General features: G+C 38.7%; 1 protein-coding gene across 16 annotated transcripts in view; it reads right to left on the reverse strand.

The window, feature by feature from the left end:
• The window catches only part of SYNE2 (spectrin repeat containing nuclear envelope protein 2), a 326,831-nt gene that overhangs the window by 259,463 nt on the left and 40,632 nt on the right, over positions 1–26,736 (reverse strand). For 15 of the 16 annotated variants that reach the window (XR_015134181.1, XM_086320332.1, XM_086320324.1 and 12 more), the window contains exon 2: positions 13,924–14,052. The exons of the other annotated variant lie outside the window; for it this stretch is intronic. Coding sequence is in view for 14 of the 15 variants with exons in the window: in XM_086320332.1 (XP_086176458.1) it covers positions 13,924–14,002 (79 nt within the window). In the remaining variant the exon portion in view is untranslated. The remainder of the gene's footprint in view (positions 1–13,923; positions 14,053–26,736) is intronic. 16 annotated transcript variants of the gene reach the window in all.

Raw genomic sequence — 26,736 nt, forward strand, 5'->3', positions numbered from 1 at the left:
CTCTTTCTCTAGATTCTGTCATCTACTCCCACGGAACAAATTACCATTTATACACTCATCACTTCCCATCTTTACCTTCAGCCCAGGTGTCCATTTCTCCTGAGCTGTGTGTATGTTTACCCCACTATCTTCTGGGTATCTCCACTTCATTATTTCAGGGACACTCCAAACTCAACATTTCCAGAACTGAGTTACCATCTCAACCAACTCCCTCTGCCACCAAAGTTGTTCTGCATCTTTTCCCCAGTGCATGGCTCCATCGTTTGTTCGTTTGCTGAAGAATAAACCTGAGTCATCTTTGATACTTGCTACTCCCTCCCTTTCCCACACCCACTCAATCAAAAAGCCCTGATAATTATCTCAATAAAACTGAAATAAAAAAAAATTTTTCATACGACATCCCTTATACGTGGATCCTAAAAAAAAAAAAAAAAAGAGGGGGTACAAATGAACTTACTTACAAAATAGAAGTAGAGTCATGGATGTAGAAAACAAATGTATGGCTACCAGGGCATGAAGGGGAAGGAATAAATTGGGAGATTGGAATTGGCATATACACACTATTATATATAGAATACATAACTAATAAGGACATAGTGTATAGCTCAGGGAATTCTACTCAATACTCTGTAATGGCCTATATGGGAAAAGAATAAAAAAAAAAAGTGTGGATATGTGTATATGTATAACTGATTCCTGATGGCTTCCCTGCTGGCTCAGATGGTAAAGCGTCTGCCTGCAATTCGGGAGACCCAGGTTCGATCCTGGGTTGGGAAGATCCTCTGGAGAAGAAAATGGCAACCCACTCCAGTACTCTAGTCTGGAAAATTCCATGGATGAGGAGCCTGGTAGGCCACAGTCCACGGTCGCAAAGAGTCGGACACGACTGAGCAACTTCACACTTTCACTATGACTGATTCACTTTGCCGTGCCCCTGAAACTAACACAACACTGTAAATCAACTGTACTCCAGTCAAAATTTTAAAAATAAATAAATAAAATAAAAATTTTTAAATTTCAAAGCTCTGAAAATTGGGCCTATTGGATATCTCTGGATACCCATTTCTCTCTATTTGTACTGGCGCCTCCTAGATCAGGACACAATTATGCCTCAGTTAGACTTTGGTAACAGCTCCCCCTAGGTGATTTCTGCATCACCAGTTCTGAATAAGCTTCTACTCAGAATGCTTCTGTTGCCTTCTCTTGGTCTTAAGAAAAATGTCAAACCTCTGTACACTTACATGACCTCGGTTTTTAAAAAAATTTTAGTGTCTTTATTGAATTTGTTACAATATTGCTTCTGTTTTATGTTTTGTTTTTTTTGGCTGAAGGCATGTGGGATCCTAGCTCCTCAACCAGGGAACCAACCCGCACCCCCTGCATTGGAAGGCAAAGTTTTAACCACTGGACCACCAGGGAAGTCCCTACATGACTTTGTCTTTTCACACTCTCCTTCAAACTCCAAACTTCAGACTCACTGAACATCCACTTCCTTGAACGTGCCACGTTCAGACATCTTCTGGCTTTGATACGCTGTCACCACTGCCTGAAACCCTCTTTCCATCTTCAGCCTTCTCATCTGTTAACACGTCAGGTCTAAGCTTAGAAACCACTTCCTATGGGAAGCTCTCCCTGATCCTCAAGTCTGAGGGAGGTGTTCCCACTCTGAACTTCTACAGCACCATGCCACCTCCCTCCCGTAGCACACATCATACTATACCGCCAATAGACTGGTGTGTATCTTTGTTTCAGGACAGCAAAAGCTATGTGCCATTCCCTGTGCTCAGTACAGTGTCTTATACATCACAAGCATTTTACAAAATAACTTGCTTAGTAACAAATAAATACATGAATGGGGCCCTAGGGAAAAAACGAACCTATACTTAGGGAAAGCATAACCATTAATGGAGTGGTATCTCTTACTTTTAAAAAATCCCGTTTTCTTTCAACAAGTACCTGATATCATCCAAATCTCTTGAAATGTTAAGTCACTGTTTCTGCTTCCTCACCTCTCATTTTCTCCTTAATTCACTCCAGTCAGGCCTCCACCTCACCACCTGAGTGTAGCGAATGTGTTTGAGCCACCAACTGACACTATGAGCCCAAATCCAGCGGCCATTTGTCTACTCAACACAATTGACCATATCCTCTTCTTGAAATATCTTTATGGAGGGGTTTCCAGCCCATCAGCTTGCCTAGTTTTCCTTCTTTGGCTTTGACCAATCCTCAGTGTTCTTTGCCTGTCTCCTCCCTCTTTTGTTTGACCTCTGAACACCTAAAAGGTGTTCAAGACCTAAAAGGGCTGCTCTAGCTCCACAGGTGATCTCAGTTTGTGGCTTTAAATCTAAGTACACCAGCCATATGCTGATAGCTGTCAAGTCTCTAGAAGTCTAGAACTTTGAATCCTGATATCCAGTTATCTACTAGACATCTCCACTTGGATATCAAATAAGCATCTGATATCTATCGTGGAAAAAATAAATGCTTGATTTCCCCCAAAAGTTGTTTATCCGCCAAACTTCTTCATCATAATAAATGGTATAACCAACTGCTCAACTGCTCAAGGCAAAAATTTAGAAATTATCCTTAATTTCTCCTATAATTTACCCCCACACATCCCAACATTCACAAATATCCTTTGGAAAAAAAAAAATCCATGGTTCTTCATCCCATTGCTACCACCCTGGTCCAAATTCTATGATATCTCACCATGGTTACAACAAAACTGGCTTTCCTGTTTCCCCTCCCACTCCCAGATAATCCCCTCTCCACCCAGCAGCCAGAATAATCTTTTGGAAAATGTACATCAGATCATGTTACTCCCTTGATTAAAATTTTCCAAAGGTTTCCCTTCCACACACGTTAACTTTAGAGCTGACGAATCCCTGCCTGACCAAGCTCTGCCTTGCCCTGCTCTCCAATACCAATCACACTGCCCCTCGTCCACCACAATCCAACCACACCAGGCTCCCCTGACTCCACAAATTCACCAGGTTTGTTTCTACTTTTGAGCTTTGCCTTGAGCCATTGCCTCAGACTAGAATGTTCTTCCCTAGTTCTTTGCACAGCAGCTCCATCATGTTATTCAATCTCTCCTTAAGTGTCTTCTCCTTCTCTGACAACCTGATCTAAAGAAGACACCCAAACAACAATTACATAAATCCATTTTTAATATTTGATATTTTTTGTTATTTATTGTTTGTCTCTCCAATTGAAATGCATGGACACAAGAAGTTTGTTGGAGTCGTTCATCTCAATAATCTTGCAAAAGAGTGCTTGATTAAAAAAAATAGTGCTTGATACAAATGGTGTTTCAAGGAACACAGGTTGCATGAATATATTAGTGAATAGATTGACCTGTATTCATAAAAACTGTAATTATGCAATGAAGCAGTTCAGTGCAAATTCACCTGTACTTTTGAAACATTTTGTTTTGAAGACATCAAACCACCCTGGAAGTTCTGCCAAGTAAACATTCAAACTGAGGCAGAAGGAGGCACACAGCAGAACTAGTTGCCACCATGAATATCCTTGACTGAAGACAGGGCCAACAACGCCAACGTTTTGGAAAGATCTTACATGTTACTCAAATTTGAGAAGGGCCACGCGTGTTCTGTATTTGAACCAAGTGCTCTGACCGTATAGCATTTCACTGCCCGTGTAACTGGCAGTCCTCTGTGTAGCAAAGGCTGAAAGGACCAAAGCAAAACCTGAGGGTGTTGCCCACCCCCAGAGGCAGACAGCAAGTGTGTGTAGCTACTCTTCTCCCTTTTCTTTCCATGCTCATTCAACATGTGTCACTTCAAAGACCATGAATGACCAAGAGAGACTGACCCGGAGAGAGTGTTCATCCAGACTCTTATACCTCTCCTGTAAAGACACACACGTTGAGAACATCACTCACTGCGTTTATTTCTGTAATAAATCATTCATAGCCCTTATCTATCATTTTTAAATGACTTTAAAAATACCTGGTGGTTATCAGTCGACTTCACCTCCCATACATACTGAGAACAACAAACATCATCAGTTAGCTTTTACCAAGTTTCTCTGCTGAACGTTCTAGAAAAATGGAACCGTTTGTAAGAATTATAATCACCAGTGATGAAAACAGATGAGGGAAGTAATCCCTTGAAGAGGCACATTTACAGTGACCTCTGATTTTTAGAGTATAAAATCACACACTAAACCCACTAAGTGGTTGTAAATTAATCTCTCATATTTATCTCAAACTTTACCATTTCCTAAGGGGAAATCATTTTGAGTTTTATTTTTTCTAACATACTACTTCAAGCTCCAAATAAGTACACCCCTTCCCAAGACACAGGCATACACAAATGCTCAGAAAAATCTTGTATCTCCCATGGGACTAATTAAAAAGGATTCTGATTTCTATAAGGAATGAATGAGATCTTTGTTAACCTACTTTAACAGGACTCTTAAATGACCCTGGATTTATCTTGCCCTACTTTTCAAAATGTAACTGACCCAGAATAAAGTAAGTTTATCCCCAAACTCCTGGCAAAAACAGAACCAAAGTTCCCAGAAGACGAAACAGTATATACCACTAAGGGGCGGCGGTGGAGGGGGGAAAGGGACCTTTCCCTGAAAAACACTGTTCATTGCAAACACTACTTCTCACAGAGCTATTGTGTTTTTCATTTAATTGAAATATTTTTAAGATTATGAAGCTTTACAATATGGAGGTTAATAATCCTCAAAAAAAAAAAAAATAGCAAAAGACCTCAGCTATTATGATTTCAGGAATTTTCTGGAAGGTTTTTTGTTGAAACAGTACAGCACTGATAGCTGATGAAGGACTATAACTTAATTAATTTCTCTGGGTGTAATAATCATCTAACTGGCAAAAAAAAATAGAAAGCCAGAGATAATTTGCTCTTATTCATAATTATGAAGCAGTCTGCCTTGGTTAGAGGAGCAAAAATACTGTCTGCACATTTCTTACCCTTCATTCATCAGATCCATCAAAATTCCACAGTGGGGACCTGAGTGCAAAAGGGCAGAAATTCTACTCAAAAGCATTTTATTAAATCTACTCCTCCTTCTCGGACTTCACACAGCTTCATGCACTCACTGTCATAAGGTTGAGTAGAATTTCTCTCAGAAACACGATACTAAAACACTATTGAGCCCTTAAACATCACATACACACCTCACTGCCTTGTTTCTAAAGAAACCTATATTTCTATCCTAATTTTCCTGAACACAGAACAACTCTTCAAATTCAGGGTACTTTATATATATTTTTTCCTTCTAAATTAAATGTTTACTTTATATTGGAATATAGCTGATTTACAACAGTGTTTTAGTTTCAGGTGTACAGCAAAGTGATTCAGTTATACATACATCCATCCTTTTTCAGCTTCTTTTCGCATATAGCTTATTACAGAATATTGAGTTCCCTATGCTATACAGTAGGTCTTTGTTAATTATCTTTTTTATATATTGTAGTGAGTATATATTAATCCCAAACTCCTTATTTATACTTTTATATTGGAATGGCCACTCATTTTTTCATTACACAGTTGTTTACTAAAAGCCTAAAACATGTCAGAAATTTCACTGGCAATAAAGATACAAGATTTCCTAACGGGGTACCTAACAGGTACCTAACACACCCTTAGAGGAACTCAGATGGCTGATTAGAACAAGTGATGTCCAAAGATGAAAGGAAACTCCAGGATAAGAAACAATTACAGAGGATTCAGCAGGAAAAACTCCAGTGAAGTTCTTACTTGTATTATTTGTTGATGTCCCTTTCACCTGACATCAACAGGCAAAAGCACAGCTTGGCTACACATCTCTGGAAGGTGCTCAGTCTATTCATCTTTGCAGCCTTAACACCCTACCTATGGTTGGCATCCAGTATTTAGTGAACAACTGAATAAAATTCAACATTACATCACATAATTACGCTTGTAATCTACCTCAATGAACATAAATATTTTCTAATATTATTAAAAATTATACTTAAATTGAAAGCCACCCTTCAGATGGATACTCAGTAAATCATGAATAAATGAGAGTAATAACTATAGAGACTCACATTTCACTGCTCAGTCCACAAAGCATGTCTACTCAGAAGGCACAAAGGGCTTTTCAATCTTTTAAAATATGTCATCTGGAAGATAACAGCACTAAATAAAACATATGAGCACTGTTTGAAACTACACAGTAAGTTGGCTAAACGTGGTTTTATACAGGTTCATGCAGAGGATTAACCATCCACCAGCATTTTAGCAGGACTGCATGAAAGTTAATTCCTCATATGGTGCCAAGGTAATAGAATACACACTACTTCCTAGTCCTTTGTCTAATGGATGATTGCATTCTGTATTTGAATACTGTCATTCTAATGAGGTATCATGGGCCCACCTCATTTTTCAAAACAAAATAATGTGCTCCATGTACATAAATTTCTTGTGTCCTTTTATGGCCCCCAAATTATCAGACTGTGAAGAAGGCTGAGCGCCGAAGAATTGATGCTTTTGAACTGTGGTGTTGGAGAAGACTCTTGAGAGTCCCTTGGACTGTAAGGAGATCCAACCAGTCCATTCTGAAGGAGATCAGCCCTGGGATTCCTTTGGAAGGAATGATGCTAAAGCTGAAACTCCAGTACTTTGGCCACCTCATGCAAAGAGTTGACTCATTGGAAAAGACTCTGATGCTGGGAGGGATTGGGGACAAGAGGAGAAGGGGATGACAGAGGATGAGATGGCTGGATGGCATCACTGACTCGATGGACGTGAGTCTGGGTGAACTCCGGGAGTTGGTGATGGACAGGGAGGCCTGGCGTGCTGCGATTCATGTGGTCGCAAAGAGTCGGACATGACTGAGCGACTGATCTGATCTGATCTGATGTGTTAAAAAGAAAACTTAAATATGAAATATATTAATTGTCCAAAATAATTCAAAATTGTCACAGCTGCCACTTATAATATCATAAGATGAGTCAGCATAGTCAGTCAATTTCACTTTTTTTTTTTTTGAACTATAGTTGATTTAAAATATTGTGTTAAATTCCAGGTGTCAGTTTCACTCACTATTAATTTGACTTTCAAATGGGTCCTCTACCTGTGTGTTATGCTTTTAAGTTTTCCACGACATAGGAAGTTCTCAAGAAAGAGTTTCTTTGAAAACAGGATCTTTTATCTGCAACAATTTATTTTAAAAACATTGATATAAAATAGTATTTAATGGTCTTATTATTTGATGCTATTATAATAGTGAAAACACACTAATTCAAAAGGGAGGTCTTTGGACAGTTTAGTTGCTACTGCTTTATTTCAAGCAGCTCAGCTTCTAACTTTGGCTCTTCTCCATCTTATTATCCATAGTCAATATTTGCAGAGTCATATTATATTATATATTATAATTGCAGAGTCCACCTAATAGTTTCTTACCTGTCCCATACTTTCCTACTCACTGCTGTCACCCGAATCCAAGCCAATATTACTCAACACCCAGATGTTTGCAAAGCTTTTCTTTTTTACTTAATTTTTATTGGACTACAGTTGCTTTACAGTGTTGTGTTACTTTCCTGCTGAACAGCTAGCTGAATTGTCATACCCCTACATTTATCCACTCTTTGTTAGATCTCCTTCCCATTTAGGTCACCAAAGAGTACTGAGTAGAACTCTCTAGTTAGTTTCTCCAACTTCACTTTCTCATCTTCCCATACCTTAAAGTCAGATTAGTCTCCTAAAGCACAATTCTGACCATGGACCCTGTCCTCTTCTTCTCAAGACCCATAGCTACCCGCTACCTAAAAGCATAATCCTCAAACTTCTTAGCTTGAATTCAACTCCCTCCAGAATCTTCATCTCAGAAATGCTACTGAAGGGATTCCTCCTTTCATCTCAAAATTAAACAGAATAGCAAAGAAAATCCCATACAACTTGAAAACTCGGTGGTATTATTCAACTTTACCCCTTACTGCTTCTATAATCATATCTGCCCCATACATCGAAGAATTATCCTCTGAACATAACTTTCCCCACCTGATGAGCTTAGCAGAGATGTTATTTCAGACAAAAAAAAAATGTAGTTACTATTCTCTTAGGATAAAAGGGAAGGAAGCACCTATCATTTTGCCAAGTAAGAAATCCAATGGAAAGGTGTAAAGAAATTCTATAATGGAAACCTCGGTTAAGCAAATAGCAGCCATTTATTTCTCATTTTAAATAGCTTGAACTTTCATATATATAATTTATTTCAAATGTGCACCATCCATAGTAGCACAAAATGCATTAAAGTGGGAGAGGGAGAGAGTGGGAAGATTTCGGAGAATGGCATTGAAACATGTAAAATATCATGTATGAAACGAGATGCCAGTCCAGGTTCGATGCACGATACTGGATGCTTGGGGCTGCTGCACTGGGACGACCCAGAGGGATGGTATGGGGAGGGAGGAGGCAGGAGGGTTCAGGATAGGGAGCACATGTATACCTGTGATGGATTCATTTTGATATTTGGCAAAACTAATACAATTATGTAAAGTTTAAAAATAAAATAAAAAGAAAGAAAAAAATAATAAATTCCATTTTTTTACATTAATTAAATTCTCAAATTCACAAATTCTATTTCCTTTTCCTCCCCAAAAGCCAACCATTTCAATGCTGTTATCCTCATTACACTAAGAAAACACAAATCTCTCTTTACAAAAAGGACCCTTAAAAATCCCTCCATAAAGACATTTTCTCAAAGATCACACAAATGATGAACAAAGAGAAAGACAAAATTGCTTGTTTATTGTCCTGCTCTATAAATTTCAGCAAGGCACTGCCTGATTCCTTAGGTCTGATGCCTTGTTGGCCCTGAACACATAAGATACCTGGTTTTCATAGGATATCAACAATGATTCACCACATTTCAATGCAGACATTTTAATCTTTCCTTGAGCATATTATTTGCAGGCAAGGTGTGGCAGTAACTGTCTCATCTTATGTAACTTTTTGGTTAAAATAAAACAGGCATTGTTAGTTAAATAGGCCTCTTTCTTCCTTTTAAAAAGGCTCTGAAATGAGGAGGAAAAACCTTTCTTATGAGCAGTCATCCTGAGCCTCTCATTTTACATAAAATCTCTTTTTCCTATTACTCCAAGGATCATTAAGCACGTGTGAATTTTGTGAAATACAAGTCGGCTTACAGAGTGGACAGAGCTGAATGCTTTTAAGACTACTGCCAACAGCCTGCAGTTTGGAAGTAACTAATGTTCATAATGTTATCTATCAATTTTTTGTCTACATAGCTAACAATCCTGCAATGAAACCAAAGTTACCGTCAGAAGTACATACAAGTTCTTTCCTTCCTTCTTCTCTTCCTCCTTGCTTTCTTTCTCTTTCAACCAGAAAGAATTCAAGCCAGAAGAATCATTGTAAATCTGCTAATAACAATATAGAACTTAACTTTGGGAAACCCATTCATTTCACCATTAAGCCTTCATTCTACAGTCACGGGAACTCCTCTGTTGAGGGTACGTAGCTAATGTGAGCAGCTCTTGTTTCGTGTAAAGCCAACTAGATTATAGTATTGGCTTTCCACCTCTCCCCCTATAGAGCAATATACCCAGCTCTACAGTCCTCTAAAGAGACCATGAAGGCAAATCATTCACACTGGCAGCACATGTATATCACATTTCCACTGCCAAACAGCCCACACTCATCTCCTACTGTAAAAAACTGTAATAACCAAATTTTATTAAAAACATGCTATAGGAAACACTCATTTACCAGTAATTTGTTCATTATTTTGAGCTATTTGTGAACCTGAGATTAATGTTACTTAAAAATGCCCATCCATATTGGCTGTAAAAATTAAAAAAATAAAAGTTTGCTATGGGTTGACTAAAATTAAAGCTAAGATTTATGTGCACTTTTCAAAGAAAGTTGTTAGGGAAATTTCCTCTTTCAGGTTGTTCTCTGAACTGTGTCAGAGTGGGTGTGGTGCAGTGGAAAGAGAGCTATCCTCCAGGTCAAAACCTAGCTCTGCTGCTCGCTAGCTGTGTAACCCTGGGAGAGTAATTCCACCTTTGTGAGCCACAGCTTCCTTCCCTGTATCTGGAAGATAAAATATCTACCTTACAGTGTGGGTGTGAGGATCAAATGAGATAATGTACAAAAGGGTGATGTGTAAGCTAGAGCATGCTGCATAAAACTCTGCAATGGGGAAGAAAGCATTTTTAAATATAACACTTATAATATGAACACTATTATAAGTGCTAAAGTAGGTGCTATGGGAGAAACTGTTAAGTCACTTCAGTCGTGTCCGACTCTGTGCGACCCCATAGACGGCAGCCCACCAGGCTCCCCCGTCCCTGGGATTCTCCAGGCAAGAACACTGGAGTGGGTTGCCATTTCCTTCTCCAATGCATGAAAGTGAAAAGTGAAAGTGAAGTCGCTCAGCCGTGTCCGACCCTCAGCAACCCCATGGACTGTAGCCCACCAGGCTCCTCCATCCATGGGATTTTCCAGGCAAGAGTACTGGAGTGGGGTGCCTTTGCCTTCTCTGCTATGGGAGAAAAGAGAAGCGTAAATCTTGGCCAAAGGAAGAGTGGGGCTTGTGGAGGAGCTGAGTCTGGCTAAGTTTGGGATGAACAGGGACATGGGAGGACTGGATGAGCTGGACTCTTGTGGGAGGAGATGGCAGGGGAGCGACAACCACCTTAACAAAAGCACACAAGCAGTCGGTGGGGTGGTGTGGGTATGACTCCTCAGGGGCCTGTGGGACTGGAGAACAGGGTGCTTGTAGGAGAGGAGGGCACAGGGAAAGGTGCACAGCAAACAGTATGTGTGAGCCACACCACGAAGTTTCGACTTCATTGTACATGTGATGCGAAGCCATTGAATTGTTGTTGTTGTTGTTCAGTCGCTAAGTCATGTCCGCCTCTTTGTGACCCCACGGACTGCAGCACACCAGGCTCCTCTGACCTCCACTATTTCCCGGAGTTGAATAGAAATGTCAAAACAAAACAAAACACAAGTCAATGAAAACCAGACTTCTGGTTTACAATTATTTCCTATCCAGCACACAGTGTCTACTCTAGCCTTGTGCTCCTGCACAAAAATCCTTTGGAACAAAGACTTGAACTGCAATATATACAAAGAAATTATGATGCAGTTACTGAGTTCCTACTCTGTATCTGGCAGGCATTGTGCTAAGCCTGCATAATGTTCATCCTCAAAGCACAGGGGCAAGATAGGCATTATCACCCATATTTTAAATACGAGGAAACGGAGACTCAAAAAAGATAAAGTCTCTTATCTGAGTTCAAAGAAGTGGTAAGTGTCAGAGCCAGCATTTGAAATTAGGTTTGCGTTTAGAAGTCTGTGCCTTGTGACTGCCTTCAGCCAACTCCACCACCCCTGCCACAACTGGCAACAAGTCTGATCTTTTCCTATGAGTTCGTATGTTTGATTGGTTGTTTTTGAAGTTTTATTGACTTCCAACACTATATTAGCTCCTGTTACATAACACAGTAATTAAATATACCTATAAGTTTCAAAAGGCCCGCTAAATTAAGTCTAGTTGAGGAGCCTAGTAGGCTACAGTCCATGGGGTTGCAAAGAGTTTGACACGACTGAGCGACTTCACTTTCACTTCCACACGGTTTAAGATAAATAAGTATCAGAGGTGTAATGTACATGATAAATATAATTAACACTACTCTATGGTATATGAAAGTTGTTAAGAGAGTAAATTCTAAGTGTTCTCATCAAATAGAACTAAATTTCTCCTATTTCTTTGATTTTGCATCTATATGAGATGATGGATGTTCACTAACCTGTGATATTCATTTCATGATTTATGTAAGTCAAATCATTAGGCTGTACACCCTCAACTCATCAGTGCTGTACATCAATTATATCTCAATAAAACCAGAACGAAAAAATAAATAAATAAATATCAGGATCAATTGATTCAGGAAAAAGAAAGAAACTGGATTTACCTGACCATTTATTGATGCACTATCTTCCTGACACGTTTTAGGTCACATGAGTTATTGTTACTCACATGCAAAGCATGGCAACTATAGTTAACAATACTTTACATATTTAAAAGTTGCTAAGAGAGTAAATCTTAAAAGTCCTCATCACAAGAACAAAATTCTGCAACTATGTAAGATGACAGATATTAATTAGACTTATTTTGGTGATTATTTCACAAGGTAAACAAATATTGAATTTTGTTATATTGTACACCTGAAACTGATACATTGTAGTATGTCTATTATATTTCAATTTTAGAATAATAAATTAAAAATTTTTAAAAACAAGTGACTCAAACCTATGGCTATGGCTTCTAAGTGACATTCTAAGAATGTTACACAATACTGTCAATAATCCGTATACTACTTTAAAACACAGAGTTATATAAATATTTTCAAAGACTTGCTATAGCCTTATTTTTTCTACACTAGCTAACTTTACTTGGCTCTAAGATTTGCAGCAAAGGTAGAGTCTAGTGATTAATGAATTTTCAAAATACATAACAAAGATTGCCAAGAAGCATGAAAAAAATAGACAGTACTCATATAAATTCATACATAATTCATGTGACTGGAAGTTCATTCACTTTTAGTATTACTGTTATTCCTTTTTATTAGGACAAAAATAGCATATTACATTTAAAAGAGGATTTACAAAAAGATGTAAAATAAGTGTAAACAATGACAAGCGAACTATGATTAACTATTTAATTTTCTTTTTTTTTTTTTTTGTATATGGTGTTAGAAAGTGTTCTAGTTTCATTCTTTTACAAGTGGTTGACCAGATTTCCCAGCACCACTTGTTAAAGAGATTGTCTTTAATCCATTGTATATTCTTACCTCCTTTGTCAAAGATAGGGTGTCCATATGTGCGTGGATTTATCTCTGGGCTTTCTATTTTGTTCCATTGATCTATATTTCTGTCTTTGTGCCAGTACCATACTGTCTTGATAACTGTGGCTTTGTAGTAGAGCCTGAAGTCAGGTAGATTGATTCCTCCAGTTCCATTTTTCTTTCTCAAGATCGCTTTGGCTATTCGAGGTTTTTTGTATTTCCATACAAATTGTGAAATTATTTGTTCTAGCTCTGTGAAGAATACTGTTGGTAGCTTGATAGGGATTGCATTGAATCTATAAATTGCTTTGGGTAGTACACTCATTTTCACTATATTGATTCTTCCAATCCATGAACATGGTATATTTCTCCATCTATTAGTGTCCTCTTTGATTTCTTTCACCAGTGTTTTATAGTTTTCTATATATAGGTCTTTAGTTTCTTTAGGTAGATATATTCCTAAGTATTTTATTCTTTTCGTTGCAATGGTGAATGGAATTGTTTCCTTAATTTCTCTTTCTGTTTTCTCATTATTAGTGTATAGGAATGCAAGGGATTTCTGTGTGTTGATTTTATATCCTGCAACTAACTATTTAATTTTCATTGCAAAAAAAAACACACGCACTGAAGAGTAAAAAACCAAAATACCAAATTCCTTTTAGGTATTCCTTATTTTCCTAAGCAGCTGAGAGAGCAATAAAGATACTGAAGTATACTTAAAGCTTCTACAAATGGAAAAATACAGACATAGGTATACATTTTGGGCTTCCCTGGTGGCTCAGATGGTAAAGAATCCGCCTGAAATGAAGGAGACCAGGGTTTGATCCTTGGGTCAGGAAGATCCCCTGGAGAAGGCAAGGCTACGCACTCTAGTGTTCTTGCCTAGAGAATTCTATGGACAGAGAAGTCTGGCGAGCTACAGTCCATGAGGTTGCAAAGAGTCAGACACAACTGAGCGACTAACACAACAACAACATGTATAGATTTTACCATAACAGAGACAGAAAGCCGTACAATTTGAGAACAGGTGACAGTGAGGTTTGCATAGTTGCCATGGGGTTACCCCAACCAATCTTAATTACCTTGCAATGAAAAATGGAGATCATCAATGCCCAAGGAAACCTGTTGGTCTTCGGCGGGAAGCACAGGACTAGATGCCATCCTTTGACTCAGTGAGATTATATCATGTTCATCGCAGTTAAAGAAGTGAACTAAAAATAGAAGGGATAAATGCTCATTAGTACTCTGCAGCTCTGCATTTCCAGTAAACATGCACTGTCAGAAAACAACAGCAACCAGAAATCGCCCTCCAAAAGAATCACAGCTTTCTAGTGAGTGAGTGCTTAGTTTATGAGGAACAAAGTGACTACGCCTTCTTTTCTGAGTCATAATCAAGATTTTGCCCTATGATCTATTCAGGCCCTTCAGAGTTGCGGGCAGAACTCCACAAGGGCTAGCATTGTGGATTCTGTACTACCAGTGAAAAGGAAAGCTACACAATTACATTCTGTAAGTTGTCCAGAGGATGTAAAGCTGACACAAACTGATATCTTAGGTCTTTGTATTATATTATTGGCCTCCACCTATAGGGATTTTCTTTAAAACTTTCCATTTAACTTACTTCCTTTTCTGCTCCATGATGGTTGTCATTTACTGGAAACAATAACAATTGGTTCTGTGTAGTTTGCAAAGTGAAACTAAAAATACTGTATGAAAAAGAATGTTTTCATGGGTTACCTATTTACTGAATTATTTTCCCAAGTCCTTATTTTTCTCCAGTATTCTTGAGTTTCTCTTGTGGCTCAGCTGGTAAAGAATATGCCTGCAATGCGGGAGACCTGGATTCGATCCCTGGGTTGGGAAGATCCTTTGGAGAAGGAAAAGACTACCCACTCCGGTATTCTGGCCTGGAGAATTCCATGGACTGTATAGTCTATGGGGTAGCAAAGAGTCGGACCCCACTGAGCGACTTTCACTCTCACTCGCTCTCACATTTTCTACTCTACCCCCACTTTAACTCTTGAGAAATCCTTCCAGTAAGAGTAATTCTTACCATCAACTTTTTAAAAGTACTGCTTCATGTATGTGTATGCTATTACTATCCTGGGGGCTGAGAATAAATCATTGACTTCTCCCATTCAGATGATGACTTTCTTATCAAAATAAACCTAACCAAATATACAAGAAGACAAAATGTATCAGGGATGGAAAGAGGCATGGTTAAGTGTACAGATACGTGATCAACAAAGTATAGAAAACCAATAATGGCAGAATCTTTGTGTTGAACACATGAGTATTCACTGTTAAATCTTTCAACATCGATGTGTATTAGAAATTCTTCATAATAAAATGTTGAGGAGGGGAACTAAAAAATAAATAAACCTGAGGCCAAGAGCTAGATACAATCAATCATATCTAATAGACCACTTTTTCAAAATGACAAGACAAAAATCATTAAATATCCAACAGTTGAGCCAGACTTCAAAAATCTTTCAATCCCGTCTTCCTACTCTGTTTATCTAAAGCTCCTTTATCATCACTCCCATGGATCACTGTTGTTAAAGATTTTTACCTACCAAAGAAACTATGCTTATTAATTAATAATTAATAATTAATTTGTTTTATCCTCCAGAAGTAAGATGAATCAGAGTCTCCCTGAGGTAATATTGTTCCTATGCTGCTGCTGCCGCTAAGTCACCTCAGTCGTGCCCGACTCTGTGCGACCCCATAGACGGCAGCCCACCAGGCTCCCATCCCTGGGATTCTCCAGGCAAGAACACTGGAGTGGGTTGCCATTTCCTTCTCCTGTTCCTGTGCTAAGTTGATACAATTCTGATTGAAATAAAAAGCTCCTTGTTAGTTCTGGCCAGTCTGTGCAGCCTGATCATTGATAAAGGTACAAATGTCCTCAGTTTTTGATGTACTAAAGACCACCTCTGCCTCTTTCCATACCGAAAGCTCCTGAACCCAAAGTGGAAAGGAAATACTTCTTCATGATGACAGGAGAAATCCTGAATTCCAGAATCAATTTCCTAATGGCACCTGCTATTCCACGCCAGGGCTATTAAATAAAAGGACAATAGCAATAGTAGCAAACACATATACAGCAGTTACTGTATAGAGATACAGTTACTTATATAGAGATACTGTTCTAAGCACAACTGTATGAGTTAGGTACGGTAATTATCCCATATTTGAAATGACAAAACTGAGATGCACAAATGTCATAAACATACCTTCCCAACCCAGGGATTGAACCCAGGTCTCCCACATTGCATGTGATTCCTTACCAGCTAAGCCACCAGGGAAGCCCTGTCCGTGGACATACCGTACTAAATGATGGAGTTGAGATTTGAATCCACGTGGTTTTGGTTTCAGAGTTCATGCTCTTAGCTAAAACAGGTTGGTACCTCATATAGCTAGCTTTGTTGATGTTCAATCGCTAAGTCGTGTCCAACTGGTTGTGACACCGTGGACTGCAGCACATCAGGCTTCTCTGTCCTTCACTATCTCCCAGAGTTTGCTTAGATTCATGACCATTGAGTCAGTGATGCTATCTAACCATCTCATCCTCTGCTGCTCTCTTCTTTTGCTTTCAATCTTTCCCAGCATCAGAGTCTTTTCTAATGAGTTGACTCTTTACATTTCATTAGTTCCTTCTTTCACTTACTCAGCTAGCATTTATATATGCTATGCACTGCTCTTAAGGAATTCAATCTTTTGAGAATGACAAGTGAACACATATTGAAAGAATTCTTCTAAGAAATGTATGTAGAAGGTGCTATGGAAGCAAAGGAGAGGGCACATCCCATCACATGAATCAGAGACAGATGTGATACCAGCAGTGTACTTAATATAAAACAGCATCTCACTCCAAATAGTCCTGTAAGCATTATTAGGCTAATACAGGAGTATTAGTAAGAATGTCTCTGAGAGCTACTCATTGCCATTCAATATTAAATAAATATAAAATATCAAATGTAGGAGAAAAAACTTAAAAACAGAACCACAGACAGCAAATTGATAACCAGAGAATCAAGAAAATGTTCCTGTGCTAGACTGGCATGTAGGTTCCACTGTTTTCTATCTTAAAGCCATAGGAAAAAATAGTATTTGTAAAAAGAAAGTATAGACCTTAAAAATAACTATTTGTCTCAGACATTTCTGTTATTAACAGTGAAATTTTATTAATGAACAAGTCAATAAAATGTAGTAATTTTTCTAGGGTTTCTAAAAAATGTAAATAAAAAGTAAAACCAGGGAACTTCCTGGTGGTCTAGTGGTTAAGACTCCGTGCTCTCACTGCCAAGGGCCTGGGTTGGAGTACAACGGCCTGGGTTGGAGTACAACGGCCTGTGGTTGGGGAACTATGATCCCGTGAGCTGGGGTGCAGCCAAAAAAAATTTAGAAAAAAGAAAAAAGTAAAACCAAGCTATGAAGGTGGAATCAATTACAAGTGTTAGATTATTGATCCAAATATTGTTTTAGTACAATTATTTATCAAAACATGCTACAGAGGTCAAGAGGATCTGACTGAAGACAAGGTATGATGACATTTCCAATGTAATTGTTTTGGGTGAGAAACAGTTAACATCTCCAGAGAGGAATATACTTACTATATGGGGCTCATGAAAAACTGGAACAGAATAGAGAAGAAAAGCTTTGAGAGATGCCTCTGGATCCAAATTGAGAAGCTAGAAAGAGTATGAGAAAGGGAATGCAGAAAGAGGAATGAGGCTGGGCCAGGTACTCAACAAGTCACAAGTGTCTATCAGTTAAAATCCCGAGGGCCATCCTGCCATTTGCCTTCCCCGCGCGGAGCACAAAGGCCGCCTTCACTGGTGGGATTACAAGACAAACGCGGTCTCTTCCCATGCAGTCCTCATGGCCTTACTTTTCCTTTTCAAATAAAGGTTACAATTATGTAACATCGGGGTTCGGAAGGAAAATAATGAATCATCTTCAGGGACACACCAGAGTTTAGGTAGAGAATTCACGTAGTGGCATTGAAGACTCAGAGATCAAGAAGAAGCATGCGAAACTGTGTTTTTAAAATCCATGTAAATTAATGCATGTGCTTTTATAAATGTCATAAGCTATTTTGAAATGACTGTGGTTTGCTTATGCAATATATCTTAATATGCATCCGGTATCTCTAAAACCTCAAAACACTAGAGCAGTTTCCTTTTTAAGAGAAATCTTCGTATTTACTTCAGATTAGTATGATTAGAATTTTTACAACTCAAAAGTGAAATCTGAATAGAAATCTTTTTCTAATTGATGGAATTATTAGTGATTTTTATTAAATATTTTCTTCCTTTCACTTATCTGTATTTTTAAAATTTCAAGTGATGAATGCCTATTTCTGCTGCAATAAGAAAAATGCTTTTATTTTGATGAAATGACAAGTGAGGAATAAGGTATTACTTAGTTCAGGGTCAGTTCTCCAATCCATTTGCTATGAAACTGTATATCTATAGCTTCATAATGAGAAAAATACTCTGTTGACACAAATGGGATATTAGAAAAACTCTAGAGTTTGTCAGAAATTTGTAGAAAGGATTGCTAAAAGTCCTTTTGGTAGTTCAAAAGGCTTCATTTTCCATTATTATGCAGTTTGCTAATGAGCCCTGCTGTTCTAACAGCACTGAAAAAAGCACTGTCAGTGGGGAGAAAGGGACTTTTACGTCATCTTCAAAATTTGATCGGAAGGTGTATGTACCAGAGCAGGACATGTTAAGTACATGTAGGTAGTTCTTTAACAGAGTGGTTTAAATGTCAACATTTTCCCTGGGGTACCTCCCTGTTCTTTTTTCTGTTCTTTCAGCTGCACCATGTTATTTATGGTCCAGCTAGGAATTGTAAAGGATCTCCCTTTTGTCAGTTAAGATATTGAGCTTGTCCTAGCAGCTGACAATTATTAACTCCAGTCTGCCTACAAGCTCACAGAAGAAAAGTTGATGACATATTTGCAATAAGTTTCTTCATCTTTTTCCCATTAACTTTTCCTAATTCTGTTATTACTTATCTTTTCATCTATATTTGACCAGAAGCAATTGATGCAAATTACCAGATCCATTGATTTTTAAGGTCCACTCTCCTATCTGCTTTCAGATACTATTTTTCTAATGACCAGCACAAAATGCCAGAATAATCCATCTTAATTATCCACCACACTTTTAGAAAACAAACATGTAGCAGTTCTCTGGATATGATATTGCTACTTCACAACAAAGCACGGTCACTCACCAGCCAATACCAACTGTGCCGCTAAACCACCCACCACCACCATGGTAACAGCACTCTGAGCAAATGCAGCCACCTTCCTAAAAGAGTCTTCTGTTGGCCTTGTCAAAGTTGCTCAGTCATGTCCAACTCTTTGTGATCCCATGGATTATACAGTCCGTGGACTTCTCCAGGCCAGAATACTGGAGCAGGTAGCCCTTCCCTTCTCCAGGGGATCTTCCCATCCCGGGGATTGAACCCACGTCTCGCACATTGCAGGCTGATTCTTTACCAGCTGAGTCACCATGGAAGCCCCAGCCAAGTCCCAAATGCTCTGAACTGCAGTGTCCACCACTACAGAAAGGGAATAATACACATTTTACGTATTGGATTTCAGTGAAGCACATGAAACTTAAAACTATAGTAGTACCTGTAGTAAGCACTACTAAGTGCTTACTATGGTAGATGTACTACAGTATATAAACAGTATTTACTACAATCCAGGAAATGACTTTATCCAGATTAGCCCATTTCTTACCTGGCAGTAAAAATTAAAAGCTAATGACAATATAAAAATGAAGAGTAAAAACACAAGGATAAAAACCTTCAATGCTATAAAACCTGATGTGTGAAATCAGCACAGATTTAGAAAGCATGCATTCAGGAAGTAATTGTTTTTCATTTTCATTGGTCTATTTTAACCTAGAAATTCTGCCCTAGTACTCCACAATCCAATTTTTAAAGCTCATCATCCCCCCAGCAAAAGTTCCCTGCCTTTGTTACTACCATAATACCAGTCTCCCAAAAAAACCTTAAGAGATCTTTAAGTTGTAAGTACTGGCAGTGGTTTGGGTTTTTTTCATATATATATTCATTCCTTTTGCCATCACCTCTGCCCATGATCCCATTGTGCTGTGCTTAGTCGCTCAGTCATATTTTAGAATTCTTTGCAACCCCATGGACTGTAGCCCACCAGGCTCCTCCGCCATTTCCTCCTCCAGGGGATATTTCCAACCCAGGGATCAAACCCAAGTTCCCACATTGCAGGCTGATTCTTTACTGTCTGAGCCACCAGGGAAGCCCAACCCCATGACTTTGTTCCTAAACTGCTGTCAAAGATTCCTGGCTTTTGTATTAACTCTAGCTTCTCCACCTGTATCTTTGAAGCATCCCAAAGAAGTCTAGGATTGGTAGTGAGATACTGCAGAAGTTGAAGATGAAATACAGGCCTGAAAATGAATGGAACTGAGTGTGCTGAACATCAAGACTGGAGCAAGATTTCAGACAAGTATACACATCAACAGCAGGACTCCAAGCCCTCACCTACCCCACCTACTTCATGAGCACTGGTAGATGGACCTGCTCCCCAAACTACTTGATCTACCCACAAGGTGGGATTTCAGAGGATCCTTTTCCAGAGAAAGTAAAGCCCTTAGAAAAGACCTTTGCTGCTGCTGCCGCTGCTGCTAAGTCACTTTAGTCATGTCCGACTCTGTGCAACCCCATAGACGGCAGCCCACCAGGCTCCCCCGTCCCTGGGATTCTCCAGGCAAGAACACTGGAGTGGGTTGCCATTTCCTTCTCCGATGCATGAAAGTGAAAACTGGAAGTGAAGTCGCTCAGTCGTGTCCGACCATCAGCGACCCCTTGGACTGCAGCCTTCCAGGCTCCTCATCCATGGGGTTTTCCAGGCAAGAGTACTGGAGTGGGGTGCCATTGCCTTTTCCAGAAAAGACCTCTAGAGATTGATATTTTGGGTTCCTCAATAAGAAAGTCAGTTCCATGCCAAATCACGCTACTATGATTTTCCACTAATTGGTTTTTTCATCCTTCACTCTTGAATGATTATATTACCAAAGATCACCAGACATTTAAAGAGAGCCTCCAAGAATGAAAGAAAGAGATCGAAACAAACACAAAAGAGGAACCTGGAAGAACCAGCAAGTGTAGGAAAGAAAAGAAAGAAAAAATGAAATTGGTAATTGAATTTTTTTAGAAGTGACACCATAAAATGAACTTTATTCTAAAGCTGATAAAAGCTATCAATATCGGTTGCAAACAGAATCAACATTTCTTCCATTTTTCTCCTTCACATGACAATGCACTATATAACAAGAGATGTATTTTAAAGTTTTGTTCTGCATGCTGACACATTTCACTAGCTCTTTCTTTAACCATTAATTTTTAACAATATCAAAGCAAAAGCATATTCTATTAGACAAAATTAATTTTGCAAAGCCCTTGTGAAATTAGACTTAGTCTTGCTTATAACACTCACACTTACACATATGCTAAAATGGAAAGCAAAATGCAAGAAAAGGACTTTGGCAGGAATGAACGCATAAAGATTTTAATCGAAGCCCTCTGAACAAGCACTACCGTTTGTTCTATTTCTTCCAAGAGAAAAGTCAATTCCATTGTCAGTGAAACAAATGGCAATATCACACAGAAACTCAGAATGAATCCACAATTTCATAGGAATCTGAAAATTACCAAGGCAATTTTCCTTTTTAGGATCAAAAGACCACAGAGTTAGTAACAGTGAAATGGGCAGCCATAGCAGAGTTCTGAGCAGAGAAGAGATACAATCGGACTTAAACTATCATTTGGATTGATGTGTGTAAACACAATATGGGACAAGGAATGAAGCAGGGAGACTAATGAAAAGATTATCATAGAACGGGTGGACAGAGGAAGGCACAGATAGATAATAAATGAAAAAGCAAGCGTGGTAAAATGTTAAAGGTGGAACCTAGGAATTAAGAATATGGCTAGTTATATAAAATTCTTTCAAATTTTTGGATGTTTTATAATTTTCATATTAAAATGCTGGAAGGAAAAGGTTATTACAGTAAGCCAGATGATGATGGTTAAGATGAGGGCTGTATGAACAGAAGGAATAAGTGGTCATTCTAAGTATATGTTGAAGATGGTGCCAACAAGGTTTTCTGACTGATTTGATGTTACATGTGAGAGAAAAAGATGAATAAAAAATGACTCCTAAGTTTTTTACCTAGGCAACAGAAAGGAGGGAGAGGCCATGAGTTGAGCCAGACAGAGAAGGCTGCAGCTGGAGCAGGTTTGAGGGCAAAGCAAAATTTCCAGGTTTGAAATATCAGATGTACATCAGACATCGGTTCTGAACCCAGGTGATTGTGCATAGTCCATTTTTTTTTCAAAGTAAATGTTTCATGTCCCATGGGAAACTAAATCGACAGGATCAACTCAGACCAGGAAGATGGAGTTTGGCAAGACAATAAGACAGGAACAGTGTACCATGAAAAAAAAAATTTAAGTGGTGTATTTTAAAAGATCAATAAAAGGGTTAGAAAATTAAATAAGGACCTCTCCGATAAACAAAAGGAAGAAAAGTAGAAAAAAAAAATAGAAAATTTAAAGGGCCAATCCAGTGGCTCTAACATCCAAATAAGAAAACAGAGGGAGCAAATTATCAAAGAAGTAATGCAGGATTTTCTAGAACTAAAGAACAAGTATTACAAAAGCACAATGAGTGGCCAACAAAATAATAATTTTTAAAGACTCTCAGCAAAACACATGGTTGCAAAATTTCAGAATAGCAAGAGTAAAGAACTTCCCAGAGTATAAAACCATACCATACACCAAGGAAAAAGAATCGGAAGAGCATAAGACTCTGTATAAGTCATGCTGGACGATAGAAGACAGAAACATCTTAAAAATTCTGAGAAAATCTAAACATAAGAGCTTAAACTATAAAACTTGTAGGAAAAAACATAGGGCAGGGGCTTCCCTTGGGACTCAGCAGTAAAGAAGCTGCCTGCCAACACAGGAGACAAGGGTTTGATCCCTGATCTGGGAAGAGCCCACATGCTGCGGAGCAACTAAACCCATGCACCACAACTACTGAGCCCAGGGAATAGCAACTACTGAGCCCACGTGTCTCAACTACTGAAGACCACGCATTCCAGAGCCTTGCTCCTCAACAAGAGAAGCCGCCGCAATGAGAAGCCTGTGCACCGCAACTGGAGAACAGCTCCTGCTCACTGCAACTAGAGAAAAGCTTGTGGAGCAACAAAGACCCAGAACAGTCATAAGGACATAAATAAATAAAATTATTTAAAAAAAGCAAAAGTTTAATGACATTGGATTTCACAATGATTCCTTGGATATGACTCCAAAAGCACAAGCAACAAAAGAAAAATAAATTCAACTACAATAAAATTTAACATTTCTGTTCCTCAAAGGACACAATTAACAGAGTAACAAGGCAACCCATGGGATGGGAGAAAATACCTGCAAATTATTTACCTGATAAGAAATTAACATCCATAATATATAAAGAACTCCCCCACATCAACAGCAACAAAGTGAACAACCCAATTAAAATGGGCAGCAGTCTTGAGCACAACATCATTAATCATAAGGGAAGTACAAACTGAAACTACAATGAGATACCACCTCAAACCCATTAGGATGGCTACTATCAAAAAGAAAAAAAATAGAAAATAGCAACTGTTAGCAAGTATGTGGAGAGATCAGAACCCTTGGCAGGAATGTAAAAATGGTGCAGCTGCTATGGAAAACAGTATGGCAGTTCCTTAAAAAACTAAAAACAGAATTACCATGTGATGATCCAGCAATTCCACTTCTCGGTACATACACTAAAGAACTGAAAGCAGAATTGCAAAGAGATTTTTTTTTTTTACACTCATATTCAGTTCAGTTGCTCAGTCGTGTCCAACTCTTTGCGACCCCATGAATCGCAGCACACCAGGCCTCCCTGTCCATCACCAACTCCCGGAGTTCACCCAGACTCACGTCCATCGAGTCCGTGATGCCATCCAGCCATCTCAGCCTCTGTTGTCCCCTTCTCCTCCTGCCCCCAATCCCTCCCAGCATCAGAGTCTTTTCCAATGAGTCAACTCTTCGCAGTGGCCAAAGTACTGGAGTTTCAGCTTTAGCATCATTCCTTCCAAAGAAATCCCAGGGCTGATCTCCTTCAGAATGGACTGGTTGGATCTCCTTGCAGTCCAAGGGACTCTCAAGAGTCTTCTGCAACACCACAGTTCAAAAGCATCAATTCTTCGGCGTTCAGCCTTCTTCACAGTCCAAATCTCACATCCATACATGACCACAGGATAAACCATAGCCTTGACTAGATGAACCTTTGTTGGCAAAGTAATGTCTCTGCTTTTGAATATGCTATCTAGGTTGGTCATAACTTTCCTTCCAAGGAGTAAGCGTCTTTTAATTTCATGGCTGCAGTCACCATCTGCAGTGATTTTGGAGCCCCAAAAAATAAAGTCTGACACTGTTTCCACTGTTTCCCCATCTATTTCCCATGAAGTGATGGGACCGGATGCCATGATTTTCGTTTTCTGAATGTTGAGCTTTAAGCCAACTTTTTCACTCTCCACTTTCACTTTCATCAAGACAGCAGCATTATTCACAATGGGTAAAAGGTAGAAGCAACCCAAGTGTTCATACATGGGTGAATGGATAAACAAAATGTGGCATGTATATACAACAGACTGTTACTCAACTTTAAGAAAGAAATTCTGACACATACTACAACATGACAGCAAATTTGAGAACATCATGTTAAGTGTAATAAGCCAGTAACAAAAAGATAAAGACTGTATAATTCCACTTATATGAAGTCCCCACAGTACTCATATTCACAGATACATAAGTAGAATGGTGGTTGCCAGAGGTTGGGGGAGGGAGATGTTAATTGTTTTAATTAACTTTTAATTAAATTTAGCTAACCCATTGTTTAACAGGTATAGCCTTTCAGTTTTGGAAGATAAAGCGTTCTGGAAATGTATGGTGGTAATGGTTGTTACACAACAATATGAATGTACTTAATACCACCAAACTATACATCTAAAAACAGTTAAATGGGTAAATTTTATGTTATGTGTATTAACACAATTTTTAGAAATCAGATAGGAAGTTATTTTCAACCTACAGTCTATACCCAGCTAAAGTTTTAATTAAGTGTTAGGGTAGAAAACAATCATTTCTTGACATGCAAAGCTCCAGAAACTTTATTTCCTATGCTCTGGCTCTTAGAAAGCTGCTACAAAAGGTTACTCCACCAGAATAAGAAAGTAAAATAGAAAGAGGAAGGGAAGTGTTCCAACAAAATAGAAAACTAAAGTAAACATGAGAAAAATAGAGTAGATACAGAACAGAGAAAGAATAAAGGGAAGTTCCCAGGATGACTGCCACGCAGCAGATCTGAGCAGGAAAAAGCAGGATTCTAGAAGAGCGGGCCAGAGTGGGAGCTACAGGGAGGGTGAAATAGAAAGAGGGGACGTGAAGACAGGAAGAGGTGAACGGACAGAGGAAGGAGCACAGACTGATGACTGAGGGAAACTGAAGAACTGTCACAGTGAGGTACTCACTTTGGGTATTAAGCTAGAAGAACTGGAGGCTGGTGGCAGAGGGTATTTGAATTAGTGATTTTTGCAGCTCCCCATAAGACAGAGTTCCAATTTGGGGTCTGAGAATCACAAAGCACTTATGATTTGCACAGAAAATTCCTCTAGATAGAAATGCTGAGAAGTCTGGAAGAGAAGGATCGAGGGAGCTCTCAGCAGATGACCCCATTTTTCTCAGGAAAATAAGAAGTCAGTTCATCTCTTGGGTGTGAGGGAGCTAGGATGGTGTAGGGTTCTTAAGAAATGAAAGGTGCTTAAAACAGGCCCTAGTAGAAAACATGAGCAAACCAAGCAGACAGACACACAAGAAGCTGGAGGGCACTGAAGATGCACAGAAACTGGATCAGCACTGGCTGCAAATGGACCCAAACATAATTTGGGGTGCAAGGATGTCCCAGGAGCACACAGCATCTAACTGATGCTCAGATAAGAGGAGCAACAACTAGTGAACCTCCGCCGATTAAAAAGTGCTCTAAAATTGCACACACAAGGACTTATCTTCAAGAAGCTTCATTATATGTAACAGAAAAAATGGAAACAGTTGAATCCCATCAATAGGAGAGTGGATAAACTATAGTTGATTCATACAAGGAAACACTATTCCACAGCTAAAATGAATGACCAGTATCAGCAAGGTTATACATTAAAACTAAAATGTTGAAGACCTACTATATAGCACTTGGAATGCTGCTCAATGTTATGTGGCAGCCTGGATGGGAAGGGAGTTTGGAGGAGAATAAATACATGTATATATATGGCTGAATCTCTCCGTTGTTCGCCTGAAACTAACAATATTATAACATTTGTTAATTGGCTATACTCCAATACAAAATAAAAAGCTTTGTAAAAAAAACTAAAATGTTGGGGGTTAGGGGCAGAAAAAGTGCAAAAGGACTGATACACTATGAAGCCATTAATGTATCTCATATGAAACACATGAAATTTTAAACACACACATATGTATATGGTAAAAAAACAGAAACATGCTGGGAAATTACACCCACTAAAAGAGTGAGAAGGTAGGGCTTCAGCTCTACAGTTAATGACTCATTCTTCTTTTTTTTTTTTTTTTGACTCATTCTTCTAAAAAGTTAACATCTAAGTAGGAAGTACATTGTATATGTTAGAAACAGTCATTCATTTTTTTTCCCAGACCAAACTTTTAGTTATTTTCTTGAACAACAAATTAAATGAGGATTCTCTAAAACATGTATCCTAACTGATTTCCTCTTCTCAGATCATTTT

The sequence above is a fragment of the Bos grunniens genome, chromosome 10 (assembly GCF_055505025.1).
Source record: "Bos grunniens cultivar Pamir isolate PY7600 chromosome 10, Bosgru_T2T1.0, whole genome shotgun sequence".
Taxonomy (NCBI): Eukaryota; Metazoa; Chordata; class Mammalia; order Artiodactyla; family Bovidae; genus Bos; species Bos grunniens.